Source organism: Oncorhynchus mykiss, chromosome 17 (assembly GCF_013265735.2).
Source record: "Oncorhynchus mykiss isolate Arlee chromosome 17, USDA_OmykA_1.1, whole genome shotgun sequence".
NCBI lineage: Eukaryota > Metazoa > Chordata > Actinopteri > Salmoniformes > Salmonidae > Oncorhynchus > Oncorhynchus mykiss.
Genome location: NC_048581.1, coordinates 54,148,052 through 54,171,812, shown reverse-complemented (window position 1 = coordinate 54,171,812; position 23,761 = coordinate 54,148,052). Strand labels below are relative to the sequence as shown.

The 23,761-nt window shown below is 41.1% G+C and overlaps 1 protein-coding gene across 1 annotated transcript in view; it reads right to left on the bottom strand.

Annotated features, from left to right (window-relative positions):
• Positions 1-6,497: 6,497 nt before the first annotated feature.
• Positions 6,498-23,761, bottom strand: part of LOC110494094 (sodium- and chloride-dependent GABA transporter 2) — a 40,891-nt gene continuing 23,627 nt past the window's right edge. Inside the window, exons 3-15 of the mRNA XM_036950134.1 lie at positions 18,791-18,925; positions 17,545-17,685; positions 17,084-17,174; positions 16,810-16,942; positions 16,563-16,697; positions 16,086-16,189; positions 14,397-14,521; positions 14,092-14,204; positions 13,782-13,919; positions 13,345-13,447; positions 11,481-11,581; positions 8,195-8,365; positions 6,498-7,531 (exon numbers count right to left, since the gene is read on the bottom strand). Coding sequence (XP_036806029.1) covers positions 7,370-7,531; positions 8,195-8,365; positions 11,481-11,581; positions 13,345-13,447; positions 13,782-13,919; positions 14,092-14,204; positions 14,397-14,521; positions 16,086-16,189; positions 16,563-16,697; positions 16,810-16,942; positions 17,084-17,174; positions 17,545-17,685; positions 18,791-18,925 — 1,652 coding nt within the window. The 3' untranslated portion in view covers positions 6,498-7,369. The remainder of the gene's footprint in view (positions 7,532-8,194; positions 8,366-11,480; positions 11,582-13,344; positions 13,448-13,781; positions 13,920-14,091; positions 14,205-14,396; positions 14,522-16,085; positions 16,190-16,562; positions 16,698-16,809; positions 16,943-17,083; positions 17,175-17,544; positions 17,686-18,790; positions 18,926-23,761) is intronic.

Here is a 23,761-nt window from a genome sequence, read left to right as displayed (position 1 = left end):
TGCCAATTCTAGATTCAATATTGGATTGGAGATACTTAATATGAGTCTAGAAGGAGTTTACAGTCTAGCCAGAAATCTAGATATTTATAGTTGTCCACATATTCTCATAAGTCAGAGCTGTCCAGAGTAGTGATGCTAGTCAGGCGGGCGGGTGCAGGCAGCAATCGGTTGAAGAGCATGCATTTCGATTTACTAGCATTTAAGAGCAGTTGAAGGCCGCGGAAGAAGTGTTGTATGGCATTGAAGCTCGTTTGGAGGTTTGTGAACCAGGCGAGGCAGTCATTAGAGAAACCAAGGCTGTTGAGTCTGCCGATAAGACTACGAGGATTGGACCTACTCTATGGCACAGCGCTCTGAAAAAACAAAACTGAGAAAGGTGTTTATAAATGTTAATAAATTATCTCCAGTTCACGATTTTGGCCAAAGGTTAGAGATCACAAAACTGTGTCAACACACAAAAAGTTATCTGTAATTGTGATATAAAGGTGATGTTAGTTACTTAGAAACAGACCCATTTAGGCTCCTTCACTGTTATCCCCCTACAACCCCTATCCCCTAATAGACAAACAATCACCTTACTGTTATACTTGTTTTCTTGTACTAACAGGTGTCTTTTTCTACTAGCACTGACTTTGTAATGACTGGTTTTGACAAATACTGTCATATCTAGCAACCTTTAGAGCTGACTGTAAGTGGCTCTGGAGAAGAGCATCTGCAAAATTATCAACATGTACAAATTTAAGATATTGTTCAATTCAATTATATTGAATTTGGCCATCAATGGCCCTTCAATAATTTGGTGTGTGACACCTCTGGTACCATAATAATCATCTTATTATTATTATTATTATTATTACAAAAGTACAATCAATGTATGTATATTCAATCAATATGACTTTACCACAACCATATCCATGTCACAGTTGTAGTGCGTTAGTACCACCAACTGTTCATGCAATGTTACTACAGGTGGTTCTGAGTTCCTTGGTGAGTGAGTGGTGATCGTTTTTGTCCCAGTGAAAGTAAGTAATTTACCTACAAGTAGTTTTACTGTAGGTGGCAATAGCGCACTAGTTTCAAGCACTTGTCATGCAGTCAGTACCATTTGAATGATGTCAGAATGTAAGACTGTAGTGGTCTTACAGTGGTCTACGGGTATGGGTGGACTGTGACCAGAAATTGTTATTTCACTGCTGCTCTTCAATTACTTGTTACTTTTATTTCTTATTCTTGATTTCTTTGCCACATTCTTTGCAATTTTACTTTAGTGCCTTATTGCAAAGCATGTTTTGGAATATTTTTACAGACTTCATACTTTTCACTGTGTAATTTGGTTAATATTGTGGAGTAACTACAATGTTGTTGTCACATCTTCTCCTGCTCCTTCCCTCTGGCGTACGATGTTGCAGGAATACTAACCACCGGTCCTGGGATTCATCATTACGCACACCTGGCTATCGTCATTACGCACACCTGTTAATCCTTATGATTCACACCTGGTATTCATTACCTTTGTAAGGCGTCTAGGCATAGCAGGTAAGGCGGAGTCAGGCACAGGACACAGAGATGAGTAATTCACGTAACTTTACTCAAAACAACAAATATTCCAAGAAGGAAAATAATCAAGCTCACAAATATAGACCAACAAACAAACACACACAAAACCATGGGAGAACCAGAGGGTTAAATAAGGAACATAGAATTTTGGGAATGGAAACCAGGTATATACAATGAAGACAAGACAAATGGAAAATGAAAAGTTGATCGGTGGCGGCTAGAAAACCGGTGACGTCGACCGCCGCCCGAACAAGGAGAGGGACCAACTTTGGCGGAAGTCGTGACAACCTTCATCATTTCCTACCCTTTATATGTCAGTCTTTTATGGTCACTCACCAGTTGGTATCATTCGTATGTACCGGCGTGTAGCCTTATGGAATTGTTTCGTTCCTGGTTTTGATGTTTTATTAAACGCTTCACCTGCACCTACTTCCCGACTCACAGCTCAATTATTACAGAGTACCAACTCAAACTATGGAAGCAGCAGGAAAATCAGATATCTCTCAGACGGTCGACGAGCAAGGGTACCTTCTACGTCAACACAATGACCAGCTGGCTCAACTGGGGAAAGCCATGAAAGAGATTCTCCACAGTCTGCAGCATCTCGAACACCCCTGAAAGATGTTGCAGCCCAGCAGCGGAGGATACTCTAGAGCCAGTCTACACTGCGAGCCAGCGCAACGGCCCATTCAGCAACCCACTCAGGTCAGCGATGCCCGTCTATCCCTCCCGGAGAAATACGACGTTACACCATCCAAAGGCAGTGGCTTCCTTCTTCAGTGAGCCATCTATTTTTCACACCTGATGGGAGCCCCCACCACCGAGAGGTCTAAGGTTGCCACGGTTATTTCTCTGCTGACCGAGCGGGCATTGGAATGGGCTACGGCCATCTGGGAGAGAGGAGAGGAGGAGCTAGATTCTTATGAGTGGTTCATGGCTCTGTTTAAATGCATTTTTGATCATCCCGTGGAGGGTTAGAGAGGGAGGTGAGCATATGCTTCAGCTACAGCAAGGGGATCAGACGGCTGCTGAGTATGTGCTCAGCTTCCAGTGGATGGAGTGAGCCGGTGCTTCGCACACTATTTAGAAGAGGTCTGTGTGAGGGGGTCCAGAAGGAACTGGCCTGTCGTGACGGCAACCTCACCCTGGACGCACTCATTGTGATAGCCATCCATCTGGATAACCTTCTCTGGGAGCGTCGGAATTCTCATTACTTCTCTCCCTCTTTTATGGATCAGACCCTTGCCTCCTCCCTCAACATTACCATCTACCTGCTCTGCTGTCCTTTTCCAGTTCAGGGCCTCGACTGTCGGCCATTAGGATCTGGAACCATCACACACATCACTCAACCACTCACCCTCACTGTGGAGTCCAATCACCAGGAGAACATCCCCTTCTTCATCACCAGTGCACCAGTTCACAACATCATCCTTGGCCTCCCTTGGCTCCAACGCCATGACCCTACCATCTCATGGTTGAATATGATAATCACAGACTGGTCACCTGAATGCCGGAAGACCTGCTTCCCTGTCCCCTGTGGTGCCACTTTGGTTGAGAGTCCTGTGGTTGCCCTTCAGCCCAAAATACCAGGACATAAGGGAGATATTCTCCAAAACCTGCGCTACCTGTCTCCCTCCTCATTGCCCCTGGGACTGTGCCATCGACGTGTTTTCCCGTGCTACACCTCCGCGCAGACGCATCTAGCTGAGACCCAGGCCATGGAGGATTACATTCAAGAGGCCCTCCAACAGGGTTTCATCCTCACTTCCACGTCTCCTAAATCGGCTGGTTTCTTCTTCGTGGCCAAGAAGGAGGGAGGATTATGCCCATCTATTGATTACGAGGACTCAATGACATCACCACAATGTATCGGTACTCCTGTTGGTGCCGTCAGCCATCGAGCAGCTCTGTTGGGCCCAGTTCTTCAACAAACTGGTCCTGCGGAGTGCCAACAATCTCATCGCATCCGGGTGGGGATGAGTGGAGGACAGTGTTCAGCATGATGTCAATGCTCCGTCAGTGTTCCAGGAATTCATCAACGAGGTGTTCAGGGACATGATTGTGTACATCGATGACATCCTGTTCTTCTCGACCAACCTGGAAGATCACATCACCTACGTTCGAGCAGTCCTGGAATGCCTCTTAGCCAATCACCTGTTCGCCAAGGCGGTCTCCTTCTTGGGTTATCAAATCAGCCCGAAGGGATTGAAGATGAAGGACAAGAAGGTAGATGCGGTAAGGTCATGGCCAGTCCCAACCACAAATCAAGGGGATACAACTGTTTTTGGGGTTTGCCAACTTCTACCGCCGCTTCATCAGGAACTTCCGTGCCGTCGCCGCCCCTCTCAGCTCAAGGGTTGGCCTCATAGGTTGGTTTGGTCTCCAGCAGCTGACGAGGCCTTTCGTCTCCTCAAGGGGCGTTTCACCTCTGTCCCTTTGCTAAAACACCCAGATCTAACTCTACCTTTTGCGGTTGAGGTAGACGCATCTGAGGTGGGCATGGGGGAAGTTTTGTCACAAAGACAGGGTAACCCATTGAGATTGTATCTTTGTGCTTTTTTTCTCCAAGAAACTGTCCTCCACAGAGAGGAATTACGATGTCGGCGATCGGAAGCTCCTGGCGGTGAAGTTGGCATTAGAGAAATTTAGACACTAGCTGGAGGGCGCCAAGGAACCATTCGTCATACTCACCAACCATCGGAACCAAGAGTACATATGGACAGCAAGGAGATTGAAACCACACCAATCTAGGTGGGCACTTTTCTTCACCAGGTTCGACTTCTCACTAACCTATCGCCCAGGTTCTAAGAACATCAAGACCGATGCCTTGTCCCGTATCTACGATTCGGCAGAGGTTCCTGTCCAGAGGGTACCCATAATCCCATCCTCCCAAGTCGTAGGGCCAGTGGTTTGGGAAGTAGATGTGGACATCCGCCATGGTTGAGAGAGGGAGCCCGCACCCGGAATTGTCCTCCAGAGCGCATCTACAGTGGTTCCTCCTCTAAAAGTTGTGAGCTTACACCGCGGGACTTAGAGGGACCCAAAAATATATAAGCATGGAGAAACAAACATTTTCCATGATATTCTTAAGATATGTGTTGTCTGAATATAAGCAAGTGATGTCTGCTAAATAATCAAGTTATGTTTCTCCAGAAATACATTTTTCTAAATATCAAACTGACTTTATTTACAAATTAGTGAGAATGTCTCACCCTATGTTCAAGAACTGCCTTTTTCTCGCTCACTCTAGGTCAAATAAAAACGAAATCTCCAAAATATTGTTAGTTTTAAACAAATTGATTATTATTAATTAATTTAGAATTATATACTGTAAAAGCCACTTAGATATTCTCAGATATAATCACAGATCCAAATGGAAAATGACCCTTAGATATTCATTTAGAGTTCTCCAATCCTCAAAATGTAATTAGTGGGGGAGAGTCACGTCATTGAAAACAATATTTTTCGATATACTGTAGGCCTACCATAGATGAAATGAGTCTCACTAGTGTTGAGTAATGTGCTATTGAAAATGGTGTAGGTCTTATTTATTTAAAGAGCATATTGAAGCAAAAGCCTACAGCTATTTTAACATCGTTTCGCGTTGCTCTGAGGCAGGCATCGGGACCGGTCTTGATAAATCAATGAGATTTTTATTTTCACTTCATCTCCGTTTGGGTATTGGTTAGACAAAAATTAGAAAATTACGGTGCAGAAATGTTATGCTCTTAGTGTAACCTTTATTTAGCTAGGCAATGTTGTTGATCCATCCTCAGTTGTCTCCTATCTATGGAAATAAAAGTGAAGCCAGACACCATTTCAGTTGATGAGATAGTGTGTCGCTGATGAAGGCTTAGATGTATTATATATTCATTTCAAGTCATATTTTACCTGTTGTAACTCGTGTGCTATTTTTTACTGCAGAACCCATAAGTTCTCAGGTGGAGGTAATGTAAAATATCTTCAACCAGAAATAAGGCTTGTTATACTCAGGCACTAAGCTCTCAGCTCTCTTTCCTTCTGGCCCGAAATGTCAAATACAGAAAGGGTCCAAGTGTCATTTTATAATTTGACATATGAATGCAGAAGGCAATAAGACAAAATACAACTTGTCACTCATCACAGTCACAATGAGAGATCTCATCGTACTACATACTGTAGGCATGTTGTACGACCTGATAACTGGCACACTTTTAATAGGCATTCTGTCTTACCTTACATACAACGATAAACTTGTCTAGTATTACAGCTATTACAACTTGCTGAAGCACTCCAGATGATTGCCTGACATGTGGAGTGACACAACCAATTACTGGACCACAATGTGAAATACTAGTGGAATATATCATGTGCAGCTGGGGAATTGTGTAAAACGATAACGAGAACAACAATAAAATATCAAAACCTTGAAACTCTATTATCACCCTAACCTGCTACACTGAGGGTTGTAATGGTATCTATGAATGAAGAAACACAAACTGTCATCAGGGATAGCAGAGCTGGAGCTGCCACCTTTGGTCAGCAGTCAGAGAAATTAGTGCACTGTAATACAGCCCATAATAAGTCATTAAAGGATGAACAGAGATATTGTACAAACAACTGTCTAAAGCTACGAGTACACATTTTTCAAATCAGGCTAAATTTGCCCTAGACACAATTGCAGGTGGGGTGTGCTCTGTGTTGGTTTAGCCTGAACTGGCAGTTAATGATCACTGCTGTTACCTACTGGTCTTATCAGTAACTCATAGAAGGGCATTGTTCCTGTATTTGTCTTCAGCTCGGCTATGGAACACAGTCTGTACCCTGTGGGGAAAAAGTATTTACATTCAGTGGAATGACGATGTCTCTGTTCAATTACCTCAGAATTACAGCGAATTACACTTTTAATTTAACGTACTCCAAAGAATAAGGGTGGAAAAATAAGATATAAATCATGGCACAAGGTTTGATGAGTTTATTGATATTGGCATCAAATCCTATCACAGTATTTTACAGTGTTTCTACTATATATGCATTGTCGTGTCTTTACTATCATTAAATTAAGACTTTTAGTTTTTATCAAAGATTCTCTGCAATTAGTTTTACGCGATCAAACTGACCGGCATCGCGGCAGCATCTACACAATCCCTTTTCGTTAACCATCGATATATTTTCACAAATGTCATACTTCACAAAGTCTTAAGTAATTACATAGTAGTAGAAAAACTACTGTATGTCGGAATATTAAACCCACCCAAATATAAGATAAAATGTATCTTAAAAAAAATATTTGTTTGTTCACTTGTTTATACAGACTCAGTTAACCAACTGGGACCAAAAGTACTAATGTCATGTTTTTGTTTCCTCCATTACTCTGCCAAGACGAAAGTCTGCCATGACCTGGTTAATTCTTCCGGACCTTACGCAATATCTCACTTCAGATGCTTTCTCTGCATTCTGACATGAGACAGCAAGATTGACCTGTAATTCTATTAATTCTAGGTAGTTTTCTGGGTCAAACAGAATGACCACACCTCTTTTTTCACACCAAGACTTCCCAGAACCAGTGCTTCTACATCTCATCAGCGCTACATACAGGAAATAGTGTGTGTTTTGGAAACACCCACATCTCCCTCCCAAGAAAAAGGCATGGGGTGGATTATGTTCTGTCCTATACTTTTCTAAGCCTCTCAGACCAAGCAAAGGGTCACATTTGTCTCTGTTACACAACAGGAAGTATTTGTATTGTTTATGTCAGGACCTTGAGTGACTGGCTGGACCTGCTTATCTCTAGTCCTATAGAGATGGTAGCTGAGAGAGGGGGCCAGTGTCTCTACAGGAGGCCCGTGTCTCTGTCTAGGAGGTTGTGGCCCCAGGCTGGTATCTCCGTGTCCCCCAGGGGTCTGTCCTGCTCTGACTGCTTGGCCAGGAGGGAATGCTTCTGGGCATTGGTCATGGGGAGATCCTCTGATGGCTTGGTGAGGATGGACAGTCTCTGAGGAATAAGAGACAGAGTAGCATTTCAAAGAGAGACCACCAAAGGAAGGAGACATAAAATAACTGGTGATGTTTGCAGAACGTTGATTGTTTTTCCTCTTTCTTAGTTGGTAGAAGAAACAACATCATCAGTGTGTATTGGGGAGTAAATTGGGTTTTGGTAATGGATCTGATCATTGTAGAAATAGAGACATAACTAGCGGTAACAACACAAATGGTACCTGCCAACTTTTAAAAGATCTGAAGTTTGGAATTGATAGTGAGAAATTAACCATGGCCTCTCATGACCATTGCTCCATCTTTGGAGAATGTACTCAAAGACTTAGCCTCTATCGCCAACCTACGTAACTAGCTATAGCTACGCTATCTATGATATATTGATTGTTTTTTGTTGCTTTTGGACCACTGAGATGCTTTTCTGTTTTGAAACTCCAGTGCTTGACTTGGGCTGAGACAGTTGCCGGTACTCATGTTTGGTGCCGGTACTGTTTACATTTAGGTGCAGGAGCTCCACAATACTTTTGAGATAATATTGTAAAAAAGGAACAGGAGCTCAAGCTGTTGAACATTTTAGGTGTCGGTACTCAGCTCCGGAGAGCTCCTGCCCAAGTCAAGCAATGTGAAACTCTATAGAAACATAATAAATGATGTCCCTATTTACCTGTCGTAGTGTACCAGGAGTGACGCTCACGATGTAAACCATCCATAGAGGAACCATGAGGGTGGAGGAGAGAGTGAACCACCAGCCAACGGCGGAACCCCACCAAGGATACTGAAATGTGTTGTTGAACTTCAGTGGAGTAAACTTTATCAAGGAGAAAAGAAATGTAGCCTAGAACAAAAGATATGGATGGAGGTTGTAAAATAAACATTAAAGAACACAACGTATTTTCTGATAGCATTGTACTAATTATAACATATTAGGGTAACAGTGAGGGTTGAGTGAGGACAGAGATGAACAAGATAAGGTTTAGAACAAGGTTATAGTTTCTCCAGTACGTTTAGGTCAGGCTTCTGGTGAAACATTTATAATGGTCTAATAAAAAGCATGAGCTGGAGCACACCCAATATGTTCCCCCTGTTCATGATGCGTATCAGGCATTATAGTTGAAACAAAAGATTACATGTAACAAACATTTTATGAAATTGGAAACAATTAAATACACATTACTAGTCAAAAGTTTGGACACACTTAATCATTCAAGTTTTTAAATTTATTTTTAATATTGTCTACATTGTAGAATAATAGTGAAAACATCAAAACTGTGAAATAACATACATGGAATAATGTAGTAACCAAAAAAGTGTTAAATCAAAATATATTTTATATTTGAGGTTCTTTAAATTATTCACCATTTGCCTTGATGACAGCTTTGCACACTCTTGGCATTCTCTCAACCAGTTTCATGAGGTAGTCACCTGGAATGCATTTCAATTAACAGGTGCGCCTTGTTAAAAGTTAATATGTGGAATTAATGCATTTGAGCCAATCAGTTGTGTTGTGACAAGGTGGGGGTGGTATACAGAAGATAGCCCTATTTGGTAATAGACCAAGTCCATAAGATTGCAAGAATAGCTCAAATAAGCAAAGAGAAATGACAGCCCATCATTACTTCAAGTCATGAAGGTAAGACAATGAGGAACATTTCAAGTGTTTCGAGTGTAGTTGCAAAAAACATCAAGGGCAATGATGAATCTGGCTCTCATGAGGACCGCCACAGGAAAGGAAGACCCAGAGTTACCTCTACTGCAGATGACAAGTTCATTAGTTAACTGCACCTCAGATTGCATCCACAAAAAATGCAAATTCAATTCAATTAGAGTTCAATTAACTTAAGGTATAGGGGGCAGCATTTTCACTTTTGGATAAATAGTGTGCCCATTTTCAACTTTGCTACTCATGCCAGGAATATAAGATATGCATATTATTAGTAGATTTTGATAGAAAACACTGAAGTTTCTAAAACTGTTTGAATCATGTCTGTGAGTATAACAGAACTTATGTAGCATGCAAAACCCTGAGGACTAACCGTTCAGAATGGTTTATTTTTGGTCTCTGTCTGTTCACTGGTTTCTCATTGGCAAATTATATTTCTTAGGAACCTGTTTTCAGTTCCTACCGCTTCCACTGGATGTCACCAGTCTTTGGAATTTGGTTGAGGTTATTCATTTGTGCAATGAAGAAGTAGGCCACCTAGGAACTCCGGAACACTGTTGAGAGTGTGCAAGACGTGAAAAGTAGCGTTGGTTTGTTGTCTTCCTGTATTGAACACAGACCCGTCTACAATTTGATCAATTATTAACGTTTAAAAATACCTAAAGTTGTATTACAAAAGTAGTTTGAAAGATTTTGGCAAATTTTATAGGCAAATTTTGAAATATTTTGTTGTGACGTTGCGTTTTTAAGAAGCTGTTTTTTTCTGGATCAAACGCGTCAAATAAATGGACATTTGGATATATATGGACGGAATTAATTGAACAAAAGGACCATTTGTGATGTTTATAGGACATATTGGAGTGCCAAAAAAAGAAGCTCGTCAATGGTAAGGCATGTTATATATTTTACTTCTATGTTTTGTGTAGCGCCTGCAGGGTTGAAATATGCTACTCTCTTTGTTTACTGTTGTGCTGTCATCAGATAATAGCTTCTTATGCTTTCGCCGAAAAGCCTTTTAAAAATCTGACATGTTGGCTGGATTCACAACGAGTGTAGCTTAAATTGAGTATCTTACATGTGTGATTTAATGAAAGTTAGATTTTTATATCATTTTTTTGAATTTGCCGCACTGCATTTTCCCTGTTTTTTGCCAAAGTGGGACGCAACCGTCCCCTATACCATAAGAAGTTAACAGATACATCTCAACATCAATTGTTCAGAGGAGACTGCGTGAATCAGGCCTTCATGGTCAAATTGCTGCAAAGGAACCACTACTAAAGGACATCAATAAGAAGAAGAGTCTTTATTGGGCCAAGAAACATGAGCAATTGACATTAGACCAGTGGCAATCTATCTTTTGGTCTGATGAGTTCAAATTTGAGATTTTTGGTTCCAACTTCCATGTCTTTGTGAGATGAAGAGTAGGGGAATGGATGATCTCAGCATGTGGGGTTCCCATCGTGAAGCATGGAGGAGGAGGTGTGATGGTGGGGGGTGGAGGGGGGCTTGGATGAGCATTCCTCATGAAGCTGGTTGAGAGAAAGCCTAGAGTTTGCAAAGCTGTCATCAAGGCAAAGGGTGGCTACTTTGAAGAATCTAATGTCCAAAATATATTTGATTAGTTAACACTTTTTTGGTTACTACATGATTCCATATGTGTTATTTCATAGTTGTGATATCTTCACTATTATTCTACAATGTAGAAAATAGTAAAAAGAAAGAAAAACCCTTGAATGATGAGATGTGTTCCAACTTTTGAGTGCAACTGAATATGTTAAATTAAATTAAACAGTCATGTATGTTAATGTTAATCCTATGCTTGTGCTAATGGTAACACAAGCCTAATATATTAAATATGTAGTAAACTATTGTCTCCTAATAGTTTCACTCCTAATCAACCTAGTAATTATGACACACCCCACACTATTGTCATTAGTTGCACTAATTGCACTGTTTTGTCTACATAACCTGGTTCAGGCTTTCATGACATCACCCTGAAGAAGGCACAGTGATGCCAAAACGTTGGTGGTTTACCCAATAAATGAGGGTGAGTTTATACAGAGTGTGCGACTCTCTTTGTTTTTATAGAAGCATTTATAATGAACATAAAGTTGGGATTATCTACTTTACATAGGTTACACATAGGAATCCATTTATATTTCTCTGTATTGTCATCTTAACATTTGGCTTTCTGTAAATCACTTGTATTACTGTGACATCAATGTCATGTTTACTATAACTATAATTGGAAAAATAACAAATTAGCTGTTGACAGTGGGGTGTAACTTACAGTGCAGATGACTGGAGTGACATACTTCAAACAGTACTTAATGATGGGTAATGGTCGATAACCGATCATGTCCTCTATATTATCGTACAGACGGTCTGCACCTGTGGAGTAAACATATCAACAGGGACTCAAAATAACAGCAGTCAATAAAAGTGTTTGGTCAGTTGGTCTGTCAAATACCCAGGTAAACATTCTCAAACCACCAAGTGACAGACAGGTTCAGATGAGGAAACCTGGACAACCGCTCTAACTAGGGTTTCCCAAACCCGGTCCTGTGCCCCCCACAGCTGATTAACTCATAACTAACTCATCATCAAGCTTTTATTATTTGATTCAGTTGTGTAGTGCTATGACAAAGAACTAAATATGCACCCAGGGGTGGGCCCCAGGACCGAGTTTAGGAAACACTGGTCTAAGGTACCTGTATTTTTTGTTTAGAAAATAAGAGCTTACGTTATGGCCATTCTTCTGAAAAACTGGTGAAAAAGAAATCTAATTAATATAAAAAGAGGACCAGTGTCAAGTGTACTCTCTCTCCGGCTCTCTAGGTCACCAAGGCCGCTCATCATTATGCACACCTGTCACTTCAGTTACGCGCACCAGCACCTCATCAGACTCACATGCATTTCATCACCTTCCTGATAAATCATCCCTATATCTGTCACTCCCTTTGGTTCCTTCCCCAGGTGTTATTGTTTCTGTTCCGGTGTTCATGTCTGTACGCTACCTATATTTTTTTGATATGTTCGATGTTAATTGAGTTATTAAATTCACTCCCTGAACTTGCTTCCCGACTCCCAGCGTACATGTTACAACCAGAACCTCTGATGTGAATCCTCAAGGACTTGGGACTATAAGGTTCTACGTGCAAAATTAATAGTTTTGAGATAATGAAAATGTTTCAAGTCACAGATCTAAGAACTGTTTTGTGATGTCCTCCTGTTTTCATGTATATCACCTTATGTACAATTATATTGACAACATAGCATTGTGATTGGATTACATATAGAACCTTATAGCACCAAGTTAAAAGGTGTTTGTGTAGATAGAACTTCCTATTTTTCATTTTCTTTCATTGTAAATGAACTTTTTCAAAAATACTACTTATCTCACACGTAAAGGACCACCTAAAGAGCAACGCCATGTGAATAACTCATTTTTGAACAACATGTCAGAACCTGATAATCCCAAGGTAACGAGATGTAGTTTCACATCAATGTCCAAAGTGGCAATGTCTGCTAGAGGAACAACTTGGAAAATGCCAAAAACTCCTTAAACAGAAACATCCTGAGGGAAGCTGACCTGCAATTAGGGTTTCTGTGATTGATTATCTGGGATTGATGGAATGGGGCCTTGCAGGCAATTTTACAGCTCCTTGTTATCAGGGATCCTTGGGATGTTCCGACTCAATTGCAGTTGACATTTAAAATGGTTAAGGTAAGGGAGGAGTTAGGATTTAAGGTAGGGACGTCCCAAGGATCCCTGATAGCACTGACCATATTTTACTCTTGTCTTTTCATAACCCCTACAATGATAGTGGTAACAGTTAATAATAACTTACATGAAAATGCCTTCATGAACGTTTGTAACATAATACAAGGTTTAGATAGCTGGCTAGACTAACTTACCTAGCCAACTATAACAGGGTAGATGACATGGGCTAATTGGGTGACTGTCAGTGACCGACATAACAAGAGGAAAACTGCAGATGCACCACCACATTTCAAAATGTCACATAGTAGAATACACAATCTTAACTAACAGTAAGTTGAGACCCTGACTGACATTGAACAAAAGTGGTTGAGGGCCATAAATGGGAACTTATACTTAGAAACGGCACTGGGAGTAGGCCGGGCTATCTCACCATAAACCCAGCTGATACACACTGACTGTAGTATAGCGAAGAGAAGCAGAGTCATCCCACTGCATGCATAGTAATCAAACAGCTGGAAGATATACAGGCCTCCCTGCAAATAGAGGAGGGGTAGAAAGAAAGTGTAAGTTACAGTCTTACTGAGCACAACAATAAGACTATAATCTACCTCCAGAGTCTACAAAACACTCAGACAATGATCGTAGGTGTGTCCAGCAGCCCAATCGCTTACGGAATAAATCAACCAACAATTCTGCGGAACGAGGAGGTTTGTTGAAATACAGGGATATGTTGAAACAGATCACTTGGGAGGTGCATTTTTGATCATATCTCGTTACTGTCATGATTGATCTAATAATGATGGCATTTAAATTCTATATTTTATATCCTATATCCTTATAGAATGATGACTTCAAAAGACCTCTCACCTCTGTGACCATGACCAGGCCGATGAAGAAGCTACCCACACTGATGATGAGGAGGAGGACTTTACGCCGATGGCCAACCAGGAACAAAGAGGGATACATGTCTGAGATGGCTGTCATCAATGCCTCCAGACCTACAAACTGAAGGAGAGATGATGGGGTTCAGTGGAAACTCTCTTCTTTGAAATACTAGCTACTCATTCACAGTTTCACATCCATTAGTTTAGTGATGATTGTAGCATCTATTGTAGGTTATGTAAATATCCTTCGCAAAGAAAATATTTCGTAGACCTTCAGGGCCACACTAACACACCTCACTGTCTAAACCCAGGAGGATTATCATGATGAAGAAGAAGATGGCCCAAAGCTGGGGTAATGGCATCATGGCCACGGCACGAGGGTAGGCGATGAATGCCAGGCCAGGACCTGTATGCAGCAATACAGGTAAACTCATTACTGAACTCTCAGGGGCAGAGGGAATAGTTAGATCCCTGAAATGCTTAGACACCTGCCTTGTAACAAACCAGAATTTACAAGAGTATTTTAATTTGTTTGTTTGTGCATTAAGTTGTTTTTTCATGAATTCATTCATTCATATCTCACTGCTGCAACACTTACCTGATTCGGCCACTGTTGAGATGTCTGTCCCTTGTTCATAAGCCATGAAGCCCAGAACAGAGAAGATCGCAAAACCGGCCACAAAGCTGGTTCCACTGTTCAAAAGGCACAGGTACACACAGTCCCTAAAAAGAGATTCACTTCCCTGTTAGTCACAACACAAAGGCATCCAAATTATCTACAATATGTAGATCATTAAACTTTCCAGGTACTCTACCATTTCTTCAACCCAGCCTCCAAAGAATTATGTGCACAGGGGATGTTTTTGCAGGCAAGAGAAAACGTTCTGCCAGCACATTTTATCTAGTGTCGTGATGTTGTATTGATTAATGTGATGACTGCTGTTCATCGAATGATTAACTGTTTATAATTACGTGATTAAATTAATCAGGTAATTATTAAGACAGCAACCTGGGCACCATGGGAAAGTTTGGTTTTATTGAGGTTCCATTTCCCAAATTAACTCAAAGAATGTCAGTATATTGATTTTTACAAAAGTCGCTAATTAATTAATTTCCTCCACAGTCTCGTCCTGAATATCGCATAATCTGTGAATCTGCACAAACCCGAGTCCCACTAAATAAGTCTGTACCACACCAATTGAGTTGATTATTTCTTTACTAACAAGCTAAATTATGATATAAGATACACAAGCACACAGTCTAGGCTATTGATTAGAACTTAGTACACTGAAACAGGTCGCTAGCGGGTCAACACAGTATGGCACGTGTTACACAAAATGGGGATTTAAAAAGAGAGAATGCACAAGTAAAAGGCACATTTGCGAACATTTGTAAACTATGCTAAATTTAGCCCTAACCTTGCCCCGAACTGCTGCTCTTATGGTTATATGTTTAGAATATAATGATGTAATTATGCGTCGAAGGTCTCTGGTGGGGTAGCTCCTCGTGGACCGAGTTCCTCCTTCTCCTCTGATGTTACCGGGTGTAAGTCTCTGATTGTCCACACGATGTAAGTGTCCTTTGTCTTAGTGGTCTGTTTCCTCGCTCTTGTTCTGAAAAGGGGTCTCCTGAGGACGACTAATTAGCGTATAGGTGTTTCCGGTGTGGGAATGAAAGCAGTGTAGACACACGATTCATTGGAGAGAATAACCAGTTGGTCCTGCTTGCATTCACCCTCTTAGACACAGCTACTTATCTGTAGCATAGATTAAGAGCTTCCTTTGTCTTCTTCGACCTCGTGTTGCATTTTGTGTTTGCGACCACTGTACCATGACCCTGGTCACCTAGTCTGCTATGTAAATTCTTAACTCACATGTTTAATATCCTCGGGTCAGAAAGGGGCGTTTCCGCCTTATGGCAAGTTCTCTGGGCGTCGCTAGTTAGGAGGCAAGGTCTCGATTTTACTCAGATCCAATTTAGACAACTAACTTCCCATTTCACCTTTACAAAAACATTCTATTTCATCTGGACATTTTCCACATAACGTACAGTATGTAAACATCAGGTACATATTATGAAAACTCTTCAAGTTACAATGTTTCCTTTATAACGTTGTAAGTTAACTTTTCATAACATAACAAAAACGACACTCGTTTTCATGTTCCATCTATCGTCATTACCCCCATTTTGACTGACGAAACATATTGTCCCAAAGTCCATTTATTGTATGTTACTGTTCTGAGGTAGGATCTCCATAGCCCATCATACATTCCATTCCTCCACTCACTTGTAACAGTTGTTGTCATATTTGTTGTAGCTGCCAAGAGCAGTCAGACAGCCGAGGCAGATAGCATAGGAAAAGAAGATTTGTGTTCCAGCATCCATCCACACCTGTGAGACACACCAGAGAGAGACACAATAGTCTTCATAGTTTCACAATTCCGATATACTAGTCTCATCCCAGGGTATTAGAGGTGAATTCAAATGGTACCTATTTTGACCTTGTAGAGGTCAACAGGAAATGCATTTGTTTTTATCAGGTATTGATATTGTAACAAATCTGATGCTCTTAAAACCACAAACTGTTGCACCAAGGGAGTTACATTTCTTGTGCCAGTGGTAATGGTTGCTGCCCTCGGTCATTTTGACCAGGGTTCAAACACCGACAGAGACGTTACCATTTATCCCCCACGAATCACTACAGTATGTACTGATAGTTTTTGTTACACCTGGACACAAATTATACAGTGAAGTGTGTTCCTACCTGTGGGTCAGTGAGGCGGGCTGGATCTGGGTAAAGGTAGAACTTGATACCATCTATTGCCCCCGGCAGTGTGAGTCCACGGACCAGCAACACCACCAGCATCAGATAGGGGAAGGTGGCAGTGAAGTAGACCACCTGAGGGGAGGGGGACCAGACCAGCATTACATTCCCTCAGTCTATGGCTCATCTTAACAACTCTACAGTATTCATGGTGTCATCAGGTTGAATGGCAGAGATCCCACTTTACCTTCCCAGTAGACTTCACTCCTTTCCAGACACAGAAGTAACAGAGAATCCATGACAGTAGAAGACACAGAGCCAGCTCCCAGCGAACACTGCCTAGCATGTTTGGACTGTCTGTGAGTCTCAAAACTCTCCTTCTGAAATCATATTTTCAGTTACAATCCCACCTCTTGCTTTTCACCATTCTCTCAACGCCTTCAAAAAGGAACATAGCCATGATTTCCATCTGTAAGGACTTAATAAGGAGTTGATAAATTGGAATGATTTTGTGTACTCACTCCCAGAACTCTCTCACTGGCGATGTTGCGTTTCCTGCTACTGTCCAATTTAGATGTCCCACTACTCTTCTGTCAAACTCCATGCAGGTTGCTGGTTAGGAGGAAATTACACAATAACAAGCATGTCTCAGAACTCTCTGAATCTTTCCTGGATAAGGAGACATTTACAAAAAGAAAACATTAATCAACTCACTTGTCAAAAACTGAATATCTCAGTGGATATCCCAGTGGTGTCCAACAATTTAAGATACTATCTATAATTTGGGCATGACAAAGGTATGTCAACATCAACATGTCTACACACTGAAGTTAAACTGTTCCCAGATCGGTTTGTGTTCTATGCAATGCCACCTCTATTGATGTCCTTGTCAATCCAAACAGGTTTGCTATGACAATGAATGACAGGCAGTTGGTATGACATCACAAGCAGACTGGCACTCAGGCTACACTGATATACATACCTGTGTTCCAGCTGTTTCTACAACTGGCCCAGGGGAGCTCAGAGCTGAATGAGGAGAAAAGGTAGAAGAAGGCCCAGGCTAGAATGATGATGTAATAGATGCTGGAATATAGAACCACCACCTGACTACCATAACCCAGTCCTGAGGAGGAAGATGAGGAGGAGGAGATTTTATAGACAAACATGGAGATTTAAATGTAAAAAAAAGTCTTCTTCTAAGAAATAGATGCGACATATGTTATATCCAATCACATTCTCAACCTAAAACCATAAAAAACATTGAACTGTGTTTCTTTTTGATGTGGATTAGACTCCTTTCAAAGTCACCAGCTCTGATTAATAAGTTATGGTGCCATTCCAACAAGACAGACATTTGTGAATGTTTGAACACAAGACAAGTTCCCTGAATGCACGTGTCATGTCACATTAAAGACTCTATCATGTAATAGCTCATGAATTGGTGTGAGCCTGTGGTATACTGTTGATGTTTAATCCAAGCTTCATCCAATAACTTGAGTGAAATGTCTTGAATCATGTTGAATCAGGTTAGAAACAGACCAGTCATTCCCAACCAAGCAATCTAAAATGTATCCTTATATTGTTTCAAACTGGTGAAGCAATGTGATTAAAATCATGGTGGATTGACTTTTACAAATACAATAGTGCAATATCATTTACAGAAGGAAAAGCCTGCATGTACTGTGCATATACTGTACCTATTATGGCTAATTGTCTGGCCCTATATGTCCCCCTCAACCAGCACATTCTTGACAAAGGCTCCAGACAGAAACATTGAGTTTACGTGCTGAATATCAATTAAAATCATATTGACATAGCTTTGGATTGCAATACTACTTTCTCAGTTTTCTTGAGTACAAATACAACAAACAGACAAAGTTTGTCCTGCAGTGCCTCTGAATGTTATCTATTCTTTACTGAAGGCTTTAGCCTTTCTTCCTTCTAGCTATCAGGCTTTCATGTCTATTTCCCCAAGATGGCATCCACCGTAGGAAGTAAATGCTATCAATGGTCAGACAAACACTGACAATTGAATCCCTAATATGGATGCAATACGTACAACAAGGCCCCATGGCCGCATTCATAAAGCATACCAGTAGGATGGCTGATCTAGAATCAGATTAGCCTTTTAGATCATAATGACTAAGCTTATACGGACAGAGGCTACCTGATTCTAGATCGGCAGTCTTATTCAATGACCCTTTATAAATATGAGACCTGATATTTACCTTCAAACAAGGGGCAGATCTTCCTCCAGCAGGTGATGCTGCCCTGCGTGGTGTACTGGCCCAAGGAGGTCTCCAGGAGAAAGAGTGGAATGCCACAGGTGAACAGAAAGAGCACATAAGGGATGAAGAACACCCCTTACGAACAACACAAGTTAAACCACTGCCGAAATTGTTGCAGCCCATATTACTAGCCTGTTCAACCTCTTTCGTATCGTCTGAGATTCCCAAAGATTGGAAAGCTGACGCGGTCATCCCCCTCTTCAAAGGGGGTGACACTCTAGATCCAAACAGTTACAGGCCTATATCTGTCCTACCCTGTCTTTCTAACGTCTTCGAAAGCCAAGTTAACCATCAGATTACCGACCATTTCGAATCCCACCGTACCTTCTCCACTATGCAATCTGGTTTCAGAGCTGGTCATGGGTGCACCTCAGCCACGCTCAAGGTGGTAAACGACATCATAACCACCATCGCTAAGAGACATTACTGTGCAGCCGTATTCATCGACCTGGCCAAGGCTTTCGACTCTGTCAATCACCACATTCTTATTGGCAGATTCGACAGCCTTGGTTTTTTAAATGATTGCTTCGCCTGGTTTACCAACTACTTCTCTGATAGATTTCAGTGTGTCATATAGGAAAGGCCAATTGTCCGGACCTCGGGCAGTCTCTATGTGGGTGTCACAGGGTTCAATTCATGGGCCGACTCTCTTCTCTGTATACATCAATGATGTTGCCCTTGCTGCTGGTGATTCTCTGATCCACCTCTTCTGGCCCCTCTTTGGACACTGTGTTAACTAACCTCCAGACGAGCTTCAAATCCCTTTTAAATGCAAGTAAAACTAAATGCATGCTATTCAATCGATCACTGCCCGCACCTGCCCGCCCACCCAGCATCACTACTCTGGACTGCTCTGACTTAGAATACGTGGACAAATACAAATACCCAGGTGTCTGGATAGACTGTAAACTCTCCTTCCAGACTCACATTAAGCATCTCCAATCCAAAATTAAATCTAGAATCGGCTTCCTATATCGCAACAAAGCATTCTTCACTCATGCTGCCAAACATACTCTCGTACAACTGAACATCCTACCGATCCTCGACTTCAGCGATACACTGTAAATATACTTTTTTTCCCTATTGTGGTATTGACTGTACGCTTGTTTATTCCATGTGTAATTCTGTGTTGTTGTTTGTGTCGCACCACTTTACTTTCTCTTGGCCAGGTCGCAGTTATAAATTAGAACTTGTTCTCAACTGACCTACCTGGATAAATAAAGGTGAAAAAAAATATGTGTATATATATATACAGTGGGGCAAAAAAGTATTTAGTCAGCCACATATTGTGCAAATTCTCCCACTTCAAAAGATGAGAGGCCTGTAATTTTCATCATAGGTACACTTCAACTATGACAGACAAAATGAGGAAAAAAAATCCAGAAAATCACATTGTAGGATTTTTTATGAATTTATTTTCAAATTATGGTGGAAAATAAGTATTTGGTCAATAACAAAAGTTTATCTCAATACTTTGTTATATACCCTTTGTTGGCAATGACAGAGGTCAAACGTTTTCTGTAAGTCTTCATAAGGTTTTCACACACTGTTGCTGTTATTTTGGCCCATTCCTCCATGCTGATCTCCTCTAGAGCAGTGATGTTTTGGAGCTGTTGCTGGGCAACACGGACTTTCACGGACCTCCCTCCAAAGATTTTCTATGGGGTTGAGATCTGGAGACTGGCTAGGCCACTCCAGGACCTTGAAATGCTTCTTACGAAGCCAGTCCTTCGTTGCCCAGGAGGTGTGTTTGGGATCATTGTCATGCTGAAAGACCCAGCCACGTTTCATCTTCAATGCCCTTGCTGATGGTCGGCTTTGTTACTTTGGTCCCATTCACTAGGTCCCCCCGTGTGGTTCTGGGGTCCCCCCGTGTGGTTCTTGTGATCATTTTGACCCCACGGGGTGAGATCTTGCGTGGAGCCCCAGATCGAGGAAGATTATCAGTGGTCTTGTATGTCTTCCATTTCCTAATAATTGCTCCCACAGTTGATTTCTTCAAACCAAGCTGCTTACCTATTGCAGATTCAGTCTTCCCAGTCTGGTGCAGGTCTACAATTTTGTTTCTGGTGTCTTTTGACAGCTCTTTGGTCTTGGCGATAGTGGAGTTTGGAGTGTGACTGTTTGAGGTTGTGGACAGGTGTCTTTTATACTGATAACAAGTTCAAACAAGTGCCATTAATACAGGTAACAAGTGGAGGACAGAGGAGCCTCTTAAAGAAGAAGTTACAGGTCTGTGAGAGCCAGAAATCTTGCTTGTTTGTAGGTGACCAAATACTTATTTTCCACCATAATTTGCAAATAATTTCATAAAAAATCCTACAATGTGATTTTCTGGATTTTGTTCCCTCATTTTGTCTAGCATAGTTGAAGTGTACCTATGATGAAACTTACAGTCCTCTCTCATCTTTTTAAGTGGGAGAACTTGCACAATTGGTGGCTGACAAAATACTTTTTTGCCCCACTGTATATATTATTCCCCGCAAACCCTACCACCCCTCCCCCAATTTCAGTAAACTAATAAATAATCAAACTTAGGCTTCTACTTCTAGCTTATACATACTATATACATTTTACAGACACAAAGTAATTTACAGTAGTTATACTTTTTTTTGTTGTCCTGGCCTTCCTCTATTTCTGATGTTTATATTTGCCATATAGAGTGGGGAGAACAAGTATTTGATACATTGCTGATTTTGCAGGTTTCCCTACTTACAAAGCATGTAGAGGTCTGTCATTTTTTATCATAGGTACACTTCAATTGTGAGAGACGGAATCTAAAACAAAAATCCAGAAAATCACATTGTATGATTTTTAAGTAATTAATTAGCATTTTATTGCGGGTCGTTGTCATGCTGGAAGACCCAGCCACAACCCATCTTCAATGTTCTTACTGAGGGAAGGAGGTTGTTTGCCAAGATCTCGCGATACATGGCCCTATCCATCCTCCCTCAATACGGTGCAGTCGTCCTGTCCCATTTCCAGAAAAGCATCCCCAAAGAATGATGTTTCCACCTCCATGCTTCACGGTTGGGATGGTGTTCTTGGGGTTGTACTCATCCTTCTTCTTCCTCCAAACACGGCGAGTGGAGATTAGACCAAAAAGCTCTAAATTTTGTCTCATCAGACCACATGACCGTCTCCCATTACTCCTCTGGATCATCCAGATGGTCATTGGCAAACTTCAGACAGGCCTGGACATGCGCTGGCTTGAGTAGGGGGACCTTGCGTGCGCTGCAGGATTTTAATCCATGACGGTGTAGTGTGTTACTAATGGTTTTCTTTGAGACTGTGGTCCCAGCTCTCTTCAGGTCATTGACCAGATCCTCCCGTGTAGTTCTGGGCTGATCCCTCACCTTCCTCATGATCATTGATGCCCCACGAGGTGAGATCTTGCATGGAGCCCCAGACCGAGGGTGATTGACCGTCATCTTGAACTTCTTCCATTTTCTAATAATTGCGCCAACAGTTGTTGCCTTCTCACCAAGCTGCTTGCCTATTGTCCTGTAGCCCACCCAGCCTTGTGCAGGTCTACAATTTTATCCCTGATGTCCTTACACAGCTCTCTGGTCTTGGCCATTGTGGAGAGGTTGGTGTCTGTTTGATTGAGTGTGTGGACAGGTGTCTTTTATACAGGTAACGAGTTCAAACAGGTGCAGTTAATACAGTTAATGAGTGGACAACAGGAGGGGTTCTTAAAGAAAAACGAACAGGTGTGTGAGAGCCGGAATTCTTACTGGTTGGTGGGTGATCAAATACTTATGTCATGCAATAAAATGCAAATTAATTACTTAAAAATCATACAATGTGATTTTCTGGATTTGTGTTTTAGATTCCGTCTCTCACAGTTGAAGTGTACCTATGATAAAAATTACAGACCTCTACATGCTTTGTAAGTAGGGAAACCTGCAAAATCGGCAGTGTATCAAATTCTTGTTCTCCCCACTGTATTTATAACTGTGCTATTTCACAACAGTTCTGAACCTATATACATTTTACAGACCCCATATGTTTTACATTTGTTATCTTGTTGTTATTATTCCCACCCTTCAGCTCCATTCAACCCCTCCCATCTATCTCTTAACACCATCCACATTGATTTTCCTTTTTCTACATTTTCCTTTTTTATTTAAAATGTCGCCAAAACAAGAAAGAAAGAAAGAAAGAAAGAAAGAACCGTGAAGCTTACAGGACTATTGTGCCACTAACAAAAGTCAACTACCCACACTGAAAGGAGGGAAAAAGGGATACCTAAGTATGATTCCCAATCAGAGACAACGATAGACAGCTGTCTCCGATTGAGAACCATACCCGGCCAAAACATTGAAATAAATAAACATAGAAAACAAAATAGAATGCCCACTCCACATCACACCCTGACCTAACCAAAAAGATAAATAAAACGTCTCTCTAAGGTCAGGGCGTGACAGATGCTTCACAAAAGAACTGAACCTTTCTATTCTCATAGTTTCTACAGATTATAAATGAAAGATAAACATTTTTGCTAAAATAATAATTATTTCATTGATCAATGGACTATGACTTTTTAAATCACCTAGTATTGCTATCTGCAGCATTAGCTCAAGGTAAATGTTGCAATTCTTCAGCTACATATGGACGGTACCAAAATAAATGATCTAATGACTCTGCCTTCACGCAGCAAAATCTGCAGAGCTGGGAAAATTGAATCCCCTATATATATAACATTCTATTGGTTGCAAGAATTTAGCAAATTAATTTAAATTGAACAATTCAAAGTTTTGAATCCGGTGTCGCTTTTTGTGTCAATTCATAAACCATGTGCCATGGAATCAGTGCATCAAAAATCTCTTCCCAACTATTTTGCAATTTTTATGGCACAGCTGTCAATGTTTTGGTCCTTAAATAAAACTGGTATATATTTTTATTTAT